General features: G+C 45.1%; 1 protein-coding gene across 1 annotated transcript in view; it reads left to right on the plus strand.

Annotated features, from left to right (window-relative positions):
* Positions 1–8,144: 8,144 nt before the first annotated feature.
* The window catches only part of LOC135886323 (alpha-2-macroglobulin-like), a 30,316-nt gene continuing 24,650 nt past the window's right edge, over positions 8,145–13,810 (plus strand). Inside the window, exons 1-6 of the mRNA XM_065414153.1 lie at positions 8,145–8,169; positions 8,213–8,307; positions 8,729–8,792; positions 9,452–9,594; positions 11,807–11,956; positions 12,661–12,831. Of these exons, the coding sequence (XP_065270225.1) occupies positions 8,145–8,169; positions 8,213–8,307; positions 8,729–8,792; positions 9,452–9,594; positions 11,807–11,956; positions 12,661–12,831 (648 nt within the window). The remainder of the gene's footprint in view (positions 8,170–8,212; positions 8,308–8,728; positions 8,793–9,451; positions 9,595–11,806; positions 11,957–12,660; positions 12,832–13,810) is intronic.

Here is a 13,810-nt window from a genome sequence, read left to right on the forward strand (position 1 = left end):
GTATGGTCTAATAAAAGCAGTTAAAATGCCTGGTCTTCTTTTGTGAATTAATTTCCTCTTTTACTATCCTACAATTTTAAGGGATCATTCAGTTGGTCAGGTAGCTGCATTGATAATATGGTATAAAAGCCTAGAAAGATAGAACTCAATCATTTCATTAAGAAATTTACATCAGAAATTGTCTAAACGGTGTCAAGTATCAGAGGGGTAGCCGTGTTAGTCTGGATCTGTAAAAAGCGACAAAGAGTCCTGTGGCACCTTATAGACCAACAGACGTATTGGAGCATAAATGTCTAAATCGTGTAGATTCTGGGAGGTGATTTCTGTGTTTTTTTCAGGCATTTCCCCAATAGATTGAAGGTTAGGAACATTTTTCCCATAGTGAAGTTGATGTGTATTGCATGTTTTGTGAAAACAGAAAAAAGAACAAACTCATGACAGAAAAATTTAACCCATTACTCAGGAAGGATAAAGCCTATGGGCCTGGTTTTTCTTTTTGTTTTGTTCTTTTTGTTTTGTTATGTTTTGTTTTAGTTACCCCATTATAAAACCATTGACTCGTTTAGAGTAATATCAGATTTATACAGTATAAGTGATACTAGAATCAGGCTTTCTGAAATTATTAAATACCTGGAGGGATTCACTTAAACTTTGATCACCTTTTTAAAGGGAAAACATTACCCACTTGCCAGCACACAGGTATACAGGGAGACTTACAAGTAAAAGAGAGCCATCTGCAGACGATTGTCCTGGTTAATGGGAGTCATCAAGATTCCAAACCACCATTAATGGCCCACACTTTGCATAATTACAATAAGCCCTCAGAGTTATATTTCATATTTCTAGTTTCAGATACATGAGTGGTACATTTATACAACTAGGATGACCACACTCAGTAGATTATAAGCTTTGTAATGATACCTTACAAGAGACCTTTTGCATGAAGCATCTTCCAGTTACATTATATTTAACTCATTAGCATATTTTCATAAAATCCTATAGAGTGCAACATCACACAATGGATTTGGCCTGATGTGAGGGGTTCTCTCCAGATGCTGTTTTTAAACCGGTCTCAGAAAATAGCTCACGAACAAGAGAAGCGGCTAATCAAACCTGAGAGTGACAAATGGTGAACACTTGGCTTTCTGGAATGGCAAAGAACCCTTCCCATGGGCTTGGGTGCCATGAGGGTTCTCTAAGAGACGGGAAGCATCACCAAGTTAAGGGCTCCAGAGAAACTGGCCAATATTTTCAACCTTTAGGATGCCTGAATTTCCGCCCCTAAACCCACTTTTAAGCAACTAACTAAAAGTGACCTGATTTCCATAGGTGCTGAGCACTCAAAACTCCTAGTGAAATCAACAGGAGCTGTGGGTGCTCAGCTCCTCTTCAAATCAGGCCACGTATAAGTTATTTAGGTGCCTAATTTAAGGCATCTCATTTTCAAAATGTAACCAAAGCCTATTTCATGCCCTTACAGGATGAGTTTTGCTAATAGCAGATATCACTGACTAAAAATCCAACACAAACGGTGAATCAATGGGAATGATGTCATCAAAGGATGACATATCCCCTCTGGCTTGGGTAACAAATGAAGTAGCTGCCCATTGGTTCTCAGACAACCAATCAGAAAGTATGTTTTCTCTGTCTGCACTGAGGTTATAAAAGGCTGCAGGCTCAGACAGGGTCAGCATACTACTGTGGTGATTTCAAGAGGTGGCTTAGCCAAGCCACACTTTGTCAGGCCAGTCATAATCAGGCCAGACCAGGAAGAAATCAAAGAAGGCAAAATAAGAGCGAGAAAACCAAGTGAACAGAGCCAGGAACAGAAGGAAAGAGAGTCAGGCAAGCCAAGCAAAGAAAGACACAGGCAAGTGGAGCCAAGCAAGGAAACATCCACTGAAGCCAAGCAAGTCAAGAAAAAAGCTAGGCAGGCCAATTCCTGAGGAAAGACTCAGGTAAACCAAGCAGAGAAAACAAAAGAAAGCCAAGAAAGTCAAGCCAAGTGTTGCTGGAACACGAGAAGTCTGCAACATGTCTGAGACTGAGTCTGAGTCTGAGCACTCTGGTGAGACCTCAACCGCAAAAGACCCTAAGGCCAAAATCACCCGTTCTTCCCGGGCTGGGCTGCAGTTCTCTGTCAGTCGCATAGACAGATTGCTCCGCAAAGGACAATTTGCAGACCGTATTGGAGCTGGAGCCCCAGTATATATGGCCGCGGTGCTTCAATAAGTGTCTCATGAGATTGTGGATATTGCTGGGGAAGTCGCTGCACGCAGCAAGAAGCGTCGGATTTCCCCACGGCACTTGCAGCTGGCCATTCACAGCGACTCAGAGCTCAAGAAACTGCTGGGAGGTGTCACCATCTCTCAGGGCGGAGTCCTGCACTTAAATCAGCCTGTGGTTTTACCTTCCAAGAAGAGGAATGGCAGGAGAGCCATCAAGAGAAGGATTGCCCCTGCTCCTGTCCCTGTTAAGTGAGAACAGAGCAAAGGGGAGACTGCCACCCCAGATTTGGGAGAAATGACATTGACTTGATTGCAAGGCTCTTTTCAAATGCATCAGTATGGTCTAATAAAAGCAGTTAAAATGCCTGGTCTTCTTTTGTGAATTAATTTCCTCTTTTACTATCCTACAATTTTAAGGGATCATTCAGTTGGTCAGGTAGCTGCATTGATAATATGGTATAAAAGCCTAGAAAGATAGAACTCAATCATTTCATTAAGAAATTTACATCAGAAATTGTCTAAATGGTGTCAAGTATCAGAGGGGTAGCCGTGTTAGTCTGGATCTGTAAAAAGCGACAAAGAGTCCTGTGGCACCTTATAGACCAACAGACCTATTGGAGCATAAATGTCTAAATCGTGTAGATTCTGGGAGGTGATTTCTGTGTTTTTTTCAGGCATTTCCCCAATAGATTGAAGGTTAGGAACATTTTTCCCATAGTGAAGTTGATGTGTATTGCATGTTTTGTGAAAACAGAAAAAAGAACAAACTCATGACAGAAAAATTTAACCCATTACTCAGGAAGGATAAAGCCTGTGGGCCTGGTTTTTCTTTTTGTTTTGTTCTTTTTGTTTTGTTTTGTTTTGTTTTAGTTACCCCATTATAAAACCATTGACTCGTTTAGAGTAATATCAGATTTATACAGTATAAGTGATACTAGAATCAGGCTTTCTGAAATTATTAAATACCTGGAGGGATTCACATAAACTTTGATCACCTTTTTAAAGGGAAAACATTACCCACTTGCCAGCACACAGGTATACAGGGAGACTTACAAGTAAAAGAGAGCCATCTGCAGACGATTGTCCTGGTTAAGGGGAGTCATCAAGATTCCAAACCACCATTAATGGCCCACACTTTGCATAATTACAATAAGCCCTCAGAGTTATATTTCATATTTCTAGTTTCAGATACATGAGTGGTACATTTATACAACTAGGATGACCACACTCAGTAGATTATAAGCTTTGTAATGATACCTTACAAGAGACCTTTTGCATGAAGCATCTTCCAGTTACATTATATTTAACTCATTAGCATATTTTCATAAAATCCTATAGAGTGCAACATCACACAATGGATTTGGCCTGATGTGAGGGGTTCTCTCCAGATGCTGTTTTTAAACCGGTCTCAGAAAATAGCTCACGAACAAGAGAAGCGGCTAATCAAACCTGAGAGTGACAAATGGTGAACACTTGGCTTTCTGGAATGGCAAAGAACCCTTCCCATGGGCTTGGGTGCCATGAGGGTTCTCTAAGAGACGGGAAGCATCACCAAGTTAAGGGCTCCAGAGAAACTGGCCAATATTTTCAACCTTTAGGATGCCTGAATTTCCGCCCCTAAACCCACTTTTAAGCAACTAACTAAAAGTGACCTGATTTCCATAGGTGCTGAGCACTCAAAACTCCTAGTGAAATCAACAGGAGCTGTGGGTGCTCAGCTCCTCTTCAAATCAGGCCACGTATAAGTTATTTAGGTGCCTAATTTAAGGCATCTCATTTTCAAAATGTAACCAAAGCCTATTTCATGCCCTTACAGGATGAGTTTTGCTAATAGCAGATATCACTGACTAAAAATCCAACACAAACGGTGAATCAATGGGAATGATGTCATCAAAGGATGACATATCCCCTCTGGCTTGGGTAACAAATGAAGTAGCTGCCCATTGGTTCTCAGACAACCAATCAGAAAGTATGTTTTCTCTGTCTGCACTGAGGTTATAAAAGGCTGCAGGCTCAGACAGGGTCAGCATACTACTGTGGTGATTTCAAGAGGTGGCTTAGCCAAGCCACACTTTGTCAGGCCAGTCATAATCAGGCCAGACCAGGAAGAAATCAAAGAAGGCAAAATAAGAGCGAGAAAACCAAGCGAACAGAGCCAGGAACAGAAGGAAAGAGAGTCAGGCAAGCCAAGCAAAGAAAGACACAGGCAAGTGGAGCCAAGCAAGGAAACATCCACTGAAGCCAAGCAAGTCAAGAAAAAAGCTAGGCAGGCCAATTCCTGAGGAAAGACTCAGGTAAACCAAGCAGAGAAAACAAAAGAAAGCCAAGAAAGTCAAGCCAAGTGTTGCTGGAACACGAGAAGTCTGCAACATGTCTGAGACTGAGTCTGAGTCTGAGCACTCTGGTGAGACCTCAACCGCAAAAGACCCTAAGGCCAAAATCACCCGTTCTTCCCGGGCTGGGCTGCAGTTCTCTGTCAGTCGCATAGACAGATTGCTCCGCAAAGGACAATTTGCAGACCGTATTGGAGCTGGAGCCCCAGTATATATGGCCGCGGTGCTTCAATAGGTGTCTCATGAGATTGCTGGGGAAGTCGCTGCACGCAGCAAGAAGCGTCGGATTTCCCCACGGCACTTGCAGCTGGCCATTCACAGCGACTCAGAGCTCAAGAAACTGCTGGGAGGTGTCACCATCTCTCAGGGCGGAGTCCTGCACTTAAATCAGCCTGTGGTTTTACCTTCCAAGAAGAGGAATGGCAGGAGAGCCATCAAGAGAAGGATTGCCCCTGCTCCTGTCCCTGTTAAGTGAGAACAGAGCAAAGGGGAGACTGCCACCCCAGATTTGGGAGAAATGACATTGACTTGATTGCAAGGCTCTTTTCAAATGCATCAGTATGGTCTAATAAAAGCAGTTAAAATGCCTGGTCTTCTTTTGTGAATTAATTTCCTCTTTTACTATCCTACAATTTTAAGGGATCATTCAGTTGGTCAGGTAGCTGCATTGATAATATGGTATAAAAGCCTAGAAAGATAGAACTCAATCATTTCATTAAGAAATTTACATCAGAAATTGTCTAAATGGTGTCAAGTATCAGAGGGGTAGCCGTGTTAGTCTGGATCTGTAAAAAGCGACAAAGAGTCCTGTGGCACCTTATAGACCAACAGACCTATTGGAGCATAAATGTCTAAATCGTGTAGATTCTGGGAGGTGATTTCTGTGTTTTTTTCAGGCATTTCCCCAATAGATTGAAGGTTAGGAACATTTTTCCCATAGTGAAGTTGATGTGTATTGCATGTTTTGTGAAAACAGAAAAAAGAACAAACTCATGACAGAAAAATTTAACCCATTACTCAGGAAGGATAAAGCCTATGGGCCTGGTTTTTCTTTTTGTTTTGTTCTTTTTGTTTTGTTATGTTTTGTTTTAGTTACCCCATTATAAAACCATTGACTCGTTTAGAGTAATATCAGATTTATACAGTATAAGTGATACTAGAATCAGGCTTTCTGAAATTATTAAATACCTGGAGGGATTCACTTAAACTTTGATCACCTTTTTAAAGGGAAAACATTACCCACTTGCCAGCACACAGGTATACAGGGAGACTTACAAGTAAAAGAGAGCCATCTGCAGACGATTGTCCTGGTTAATGGGAGTCATCAAGATTCCAAACCACCATTAATGGCCCACACTTTGCATAATTACAATAAGCCCTCAGAGTTATATTTCATATTTCTAGTTTCAGATACATGAGTGGTACATTTATACAACTAGGATGACCACACTCAGTAGATTATAAGCTTTGTAATGATACCTTACAAGAGACCTTTTGCATGAAGCATCTTCCAGTTACATTATATTTAACTCATTAGCATATTTTCATAAAATCCTATAGAGTGCAACATCACACAATGGATTTGGCCTGATGTGAGGGGTTCTCTCCAGATGCTGTTTTTAAACCGGTCTCAGAAAATAGCTCACGAACAAGAGAAGCGGCTAATCAAACCTGAGAGTGACAAATGGTGAACACTTGGCTTTCTGGAATGGCAAAGAACCCTTCCCATGGGCTTGGGTGCCATGAGGGTTCTCTAAGAGACGGGAAGCATCACCAAGTTAAGGGCTCCAGAGAAACTGGCCAATATTTTCAACCTTTAGGATGCCTGAATTTCCGCCCCTAAACCCACTTTTAAGCAACTAACTAAAAGTGACCTGATTTCCATAGGTGCTGAGCACTCAAAACTCCTAGTGAAATCAACAGGAGCTGTGGGTGCTCAGCTCCTCTTCAAATCAGGCCACGTATAAGTTATTTAGGTGCCTAATTTAAGGCATCTCATTTTCAAAATGTAACCAAAGCCTATTTCATGCCCTTACAGGATGAGTTTTGCTAATAGCAGATATCACTGACTAAAAATCCAACACAAACGGTGAATCAATGGGAATGATGTCATCAAAGGATGACATATCCCCTCTGGCTTGGGTAACAAATGAAGTAGCTGCCCATTGGTTCTCAGACAACCAATCAGAAAGTATGTTTTCTCTGTCTGCACTGAGGTTATAAAAGGCTGCAGGCTCAGACAGGGTCAGCATACTACTGTGGTGATTTCAAGAGGTGGCTTAGCCAAGCCACACTTTGTCAGGCCAGTCATAATCAGGCCAGACCAGGAAGAAATCAAAGAAGGCAAAATAAGAGCGAGAAAACCAAGTGAACAGAGCCAGGAACAGAAGGAAAGAGAGTCAGGCAAGCCAAGCAAAGAAAGACACAGGCAAGTGGAGCCAAGCAAGGAAACATCCACTGAAGCCAAGCAAGTCAAGAAAAAAGCTAGGCAGGCCAATTCCTGAGGAAAGACTCAGGTAAACCAAGCAGAGAAAACAAAAGAAAGCCAAGAAAGTCAAGCCAAGTGTTGCTGGAACACGAGAAGTCTGCAACATGTCTGAGACTGAGTCTGAGTCTGAGCACTCTGGTGAGACCTCAACCGCAAAAGACCCTAAGGCCAAAATCACCCGTTCTTCCCGGGCTGGGCTGCAGTTCTCTGTCAGTCGCATAGACAGATTGCTCCGCAAAGGACAATTTGCAGACCGTATTGGAGCTGGAGCCCCAGTATATATGGCCGCGGTGCTTCAATAAGTGACTCATGAGATTGTGGATATTGCTGGGGAAGTCGCTGCACGCAGCAAGAAGCGTCGGATTTCCCCACGGCACTTGCAGCTGGCCATTCACAGCGACTCAGAGCTCAAGAAACTGCTGGGAGGTGTCACCATCTCTCAGGGCGGAGTCCTGCACTTAAATCAGCCTGTGGTTTTACCTTCCAAGAAGAGGAATGGCAGGAGAGCCATCAAGAGAAGGATTGCCCCTGCTCCTGTCCCTGTTAAGTGAGAACAGAGCAAAGGGGAGACTGCCACCCCAGATTTGGGAGAAATGACATTGACTTGATTGCAAGGCTCTTTTCAAATGCATCAGTATGGTCTAATAAAAGCAGTTAAAATGCCTGGTCTTCTTTTGTGAATTAATTTCCTCTTTTACTATCCTACAATTTTAAGGGATCATTCAGTTGGTCAGGTAGCTGCATTGATAATATGGTATAAAAGCCTAGAAAGATAGAACTCAATCATTACATTAAGAAATTTACATCAGAAATTGTCTAAATGGTGTCAAGTATCAGAGGGGTAGCCGTGTTAGTCTGGATCTGTAAAAAGTGACAAAGAGTCCTGTGGCACCTTATAGACCAACAGACGTATTGGAGCATAAATGTCTAAATCGTGTAGATTCTGGGAGGTGGTTTCTGTGTCTTTTTCAGGCATTTCCCCAATAAATTGAAGATTAGGAACATTTTTCCCATAGTGAAGTTGATGTGTATTGCATGTTTTGTGAAAACAGAAAAAAGAACAAACTCATGACAGAAAAATTTAATCCATTACACATGAAGGATAAAGCCTATGGGCCTGGTTTTTCTTTTTGTTTTGTTCTTTTTAGTTACCCAGTAATCAGAAACGCTAAGCTGTGGCCACACTCAGGAAGTCCGGGTGCATATCCTGAAGCCAGAGGCCGTGGGGGAGCAGAAGGAAATCGTCTTTTACTATTTGGTAAACCTGGACATACTGATCTTTTCTACGTATAGGTGACAACAAGAGATAGGCTCAAGTGCCTGCCAGACAATCAGTCCCTGGACAGTAATTCTAGGTGGGGCCCCAAATTGTGTGTGGCCTGGGGCAAGAACTTGTACCTATATTACCCATAATCCTTCACATTCTTTTCCTTGGGCTGATGCTCTTTGCTGAGCCCCAATGCTGGATACCAACATTTTATGAGGAGAAGAAGAGGAACTGGGTTCTATTGCCCCTGATTAAACACAAAGAATTTTGCTAGCAGAGATCAATAGAGCAGCTCTGCTGGCTCCAGCCACCTGAGGCCCAAAATTCCTGACATTCCTCTCACAGGTTCCCCCATTCTAACACCTCTCCTACTCATAATACCCATAACAGGAAGGCTTCTTCTTCCATGCAGGTGATGGCCAAAGGAGGCATTGTGCGAGCAGGGACCCAGGCTCTGGCTGTGGAGCATGGTGATGGTGAGCTCTCACCACCCCTTCCCTTATCTTTGTCCCGGGAGGCTAGGCCACTGTGACTGAAACACAGGCTGCTTCCATATGCAGTGAGAGGATCATCATGTGCCATCCCCTGAGATGGGGGAAAAAAGAGGGGGAGAATGAATTTCTTTCCTCTATAGCCATTCTAGCTCTGCAGCTCTTGCCGAGCTCTAATCCCCCCCCAGCGGCTCATATCTCCTGACTGATATATTCTTTGTCACTGATGTCAGTCTCAGGAGACTCTCATCTTGAGTAATTCAGGCTGGGTTTGCTTTAACCCTTGTGTAGAAATCCCACCCAATCTGCATCCCTTCTTCAGCCACCAGGCTCTTACAAAATCCTCCCTTTTATTTTCTGGGGCACGTGGGGCTTCTGGGTTCCTGAGGGACACAGTTAATGATGAGGGTCTAGAAACTAGATTGAGTCTCACCAAACTCAGGTCACCAGTATGTGCCAAAGCAGTAAGAGCCGATGTTCTCATCAGTAAATCAAGTTCCATTCCCTGTGTTTCCATGTGGTCGGAATCCCAGCCGTAACAAGTTTGGCATGAAGGGAAGCCTAGAGACTCTAGAGAGGTGTGTGGCCCTAGCCTGGAGCCAACTTCCTGTAACTTAGCCTTTCTCTCTTGTTTTATTTGCCAGTTAATGGGACCTTCTCACTGATGCTCCCCGTGGAGTCTGATATTGCTCCCCTGGCACAGATGCTCATATACACCATTTCACCCAATCACGAGCCTATTGCTGATTCAGTCAAATTCCAGGTCGAAAATTGCTTTGCCAATAAGGTGGGTGTCTTGATTGAGAAACCCCAATTCACTTGAAGTCATTGATTAGAGAGCAGCAGCTGTTTGTATCTATTTATTTAGAGTTGCGAACATTAAAACAGTCACTTATCATCAAATGCTCTGGGTGATTTTACCATATATTAAAAATAGCCCTGAGATTAACTGATTTGTGGTATTTCAGATGAGGCGAGGAGGTGGAATAGATTTCATAGCCGAAGGATCCTCCCAGACAACACACTACCAAGAGCCCCTCCTTGTAAAACTGACAGGGCTCCAGCTCTAGCACCTCCACTGATCTCCACTGTGGCACTGTGGGATGGCAAGGGAGGTGGGTTTGTCAGGTAACCAGGTCACAATCTAGTTAGCTTACTACCATCACCTTAAACGCAGCCCAGTAACTGATAGGCAACCAGTGCAGATCATGGAGGACAGGTAACAGCCGTACAGCCTCCATTCAAGGGACAGATCTAATTCTTGCTGTATCTTCTGGCTGCTTCCCTCCATCCTACCAGCATCACTTTCATCTCCTCCATACTGAACTCCAGCCAGCCTACCCTTATCCAAGCCACATGTTGTATCAAGCAATCAGTAAATCATTCAGTAGCACTGACTAGATCGGATGAGACAGAGGAGAGCTAGGTGTCCTCAGCCTGTTGAAAGACCATAGCCTATGTCCTCCTAATGACCCCATATACTCTTTGAAGAAGAGAGAGGACAAGATGTGCCCTGTGCAACCCCACATGAGAGGGCCCTGAGAGCGGAAGAGCAATTGCCCAAAACTACCCTTGGGGACCCGTCTGAGAGACAGGCACCAAGCCACCTAAGGGCTGCCCCTCTTCTCCTAGGGTTCACAGGCAAACGAATGCCCCTTTGAGGTCAGTGGTATCAAAGGTGGTTGATAATATCCGCTTGGACACCTGTACCCAGATCAAAGGTATTTAGGTGCCTAACTTCCATTAATTTCAATAGAAGTTAGGGGTCTAAATATCTTTGAGGATCTGGGCCCTGATCTTTATTCATCATCTGGAGATCATCTACCTAAGCAGTTAGTGCAGTCACTATACCAGATCTAGGTCTGTACCCAGGTTGGCCAGAGTCAAGGGGAGCCGAGGCATCTAGATACTGTGAGAGCTGTTTCACCACAACCTTCTCAATAATCTTAACCAAAAAATGGAATAATAGGTATTGGGCCTCAGTCAACCAGATTGTCAGCATCAAGTGACAGCCACACAGTAGCTTCCTTAAGAGAAGCTGACAGCCTGGGAACAGTTGACAGTCCACCAGGCCCAAGTCCTTCCCCGCTAGCCTTCATCAGCCAATGAAGACATGGGTCCAAAGCACTGCCTGTGTAGCTCAGTGTATTCCCAATACCTCTAGAGCCTCATTGAGGATCACTGGCCTAAACTCAACAAGAGGAGGGCTTAGTGTTTGTCAGGTGATAGAATGAGGAGTGGGCCTTGTTGGAGTGGAGATATATACCTATCTCATAGAGCTGGAAGGGACCTTGAAAGGTCATCGAGTCCAGTCCCCTGCCTTCACTAGCAGGACCAATTTTTTGCCCCAGATCCCTAAATAGCCCCCTCAAGGATTGAGCTCACAAAGCTGGGTTTAGCAGGCTAATGCTCAAACCACTGCTCTGGCAATTTCCAGCTGGTGGATGGATTCTTGGGAGCCATTACCCATCTGCAGCATCCAGGTCCTAGGCTGTTCTTCATTTTACCAGGGCTGCTGTAAAATCAGCTCCCTGATGGCCCACAATCCCTCCTGGTATATCCAGGATGCAGCATAGGCTCTGGGCCCAGAGCACGGGTGTGTCCACTGTACAAGCAGAGCCAGCAACCACTTGGGGTAGTGTCTTGGTGTTCATGGTAGCCATAAAATCATGAACTGAGTCATCAATGTGAACAGAGAATTTACCAAGCACCAATTGCTCCAATGCCACCTTACAGAGTAACTGAATTTCAGTAGATAATAATGTATATCTGTTTGGGGAGCCCAGGACTGGACTAACAGCGGGCTGCAGGGCAGGTCTGAGGGGCATTGGCAGAGCTGTGTGGGGAGCCCAGCACTGGAATAGCAGGGGACTGCAGGGCAGGGTTGAGGGGCATTGGCAGAGCTGTGTGCAGCGGTTCCAGGACTGAGTTGTGCTGCGGGGCAGCGTGTGACGGTACCTGGAGAAGTGGCTCCTCTAATACCTTTTCTGGGGTTGCAGGTCGACTTGCATTTCTCACCGGCCGAGGGGCTCCCCGCCTCCGACACTCGCCTCCGGGTCGGGGCCTCCCCAGGCTCCCTGTGCGCCGTCCGTGCTGTGGACAAGAGCGTCCTCCTCGTGAAGCCTGAAGCCGAGCTCTCTCCCAGCTCTGTAAGTGCCAGCCTGGTCCATTGATCAGCAGGTGCAAGAGCTGGTCTTCTCTTAGGGGCTGTGGTAGCAGAAAATGATGCAGCCTGGTCCAAGCAAGACCAACTCAGTGCTGAGGAGTGGCATCTACTGGAAAAAAATCCCTTCAGTCAGTGCGGATGTCTTAATGCTGTCCTGCCCTTATCTTATCTTCTTTCACTAGGTGAGAAGCAGAGAACTGGGCACCATTTAGATTGCAGGAACTTTTTCAACTCCTTTGGGATGCTACCATGTCTGGAAACAGCCCTGGTCAATGGGGCTGCTGATTTTCTCCTGTTCAGGGCCTATTATTCATTTATTTATTTACTTATATTGGTGTAGCGCCTACAGGCCTAGACCAGTCTCAGGCACTTTACCAACATATAGTGAGTAACAGTCCCTGGCTAAGAAAGAAGGACCATTGATATGAGCATTAGAGCCTTTAGCAGGTACTTTGATATAGTTGATCATAATAGCCAGAGCAACAAACTGCCCTCAGCCAAAGAAGCAGCTTCCCTCTTTCCTTCTCCCTCTCTGTAGTGTATTTACTGCTCTTGGTTTATTTTCTATCACTTCCACCTTCTCTCTGTATATATCCGTCTGTCTGCCTCTGCCTGTCTGTCTCCCCCAGCGGTGTTTCATGGCACTTGGTACTGATGAGGCCAAGTGACACAGTTCTGTTTGCCCAGGTGTATAACCTGCTACCAGTGAAGGAACTTCAGGGGTATCATCATGGCACAGACATGCTGCCGATGGATCCCCAGGAGGAGTGCATTGCCGCAGAGAAGATAATTGTGAATGGAGTCACCTATGCTCCAGTATCGGAGCCAGATGAAGAGGACACTTATAGCATCTTAAAGGTAAAGTCTCCTCATCCTGTCCTTGTGGCTGTGGGGAGATGAGGACATTTAAACCTGCTGTGAGTGGCATGTGGTGCAGGGCTAGCTGCTCTGGAGTGCTGATAACGGAGCTATATCTGGAGCAAGTACAATGGCGGTGCAAGCTTCCACCATGCACTGTCCCTCATCAATGTGCTTCAGCTTTGACCTGGAAAGATCAGGTATGAGCACCTCTAGGGTGAGGCAAATGCTGTCTTCATGGGCTTTTCAATCCTTGACCTCTCTTCCACGGCTGCTAAAAAGGGGCGTGTTAGTGCTTATGGTGAAGGTGTTCTTTGAAAAGGGGGGCACCTGAGCCACTAAGAACTGGCCTAATACTCACCAGCTCATTTCACATAGCAATGAATGACCAGTATATAGGAACGCCTTGGATTCAGTGCTGATTTGAGACTAGACTGGAACTGGTGAACTAGAAACAAAATAATCCATGTGCCCTTACCATCCCCCAAGACTAACCAATGCCCTCTGAGCTGGAACTAGATTGGAACCAGACATCTAGAGATAAGACTCTGTATTCCATTCCCTGATTCACTCAGACCTCTGACCTGGGCTTGGATTGGAAATTGGAACCAGTGCCCTAGAGATAAAAGGACCCTGTATCCTAATCCCTTATCCCTTTGAGCCATCCGGTCTCCCAGACCTGAGACTGAGTGTCACCCTGTGCTCTATGTGTAAGGCTAAGATTTCGCCACGGTTATTTTTAGTAAAAGACACGGACAGGTCACGGGCAATAAGGAAAAATTCACAGAGCCCGTGACCTGTCCGTGACTTTACTAAAAATAACGGGGGGGCGCAGGGCTAAGTAGGAGGGGGAATGGAGTCCCAGGGGCTGCAGTGGGGGTGCAGCCATGGGGGGCACACAGCCCCCGCTCTGGCGCTGGCCGCAGCTGCGGGACAGGGGTGCGCGGCCCCTATTGCAGCTCCCACCAAGCCCTGGCTG

Source organism: Emys orbicularis, chromosome 1 (genome assembly GCF_028017835.1).
Source record: "Emys orbicularis isolate rEmyOrb1 chromosome 1, rEmyOrb1.hap1, whole genome shotgun sequence".
In the NCBI taxonomy this organism is placed as follows: domain Eukaryota; kingdom Metazoa; phylum Chordata; order Testudines; family Emydidae; genus Emys; species Emys orbicularis.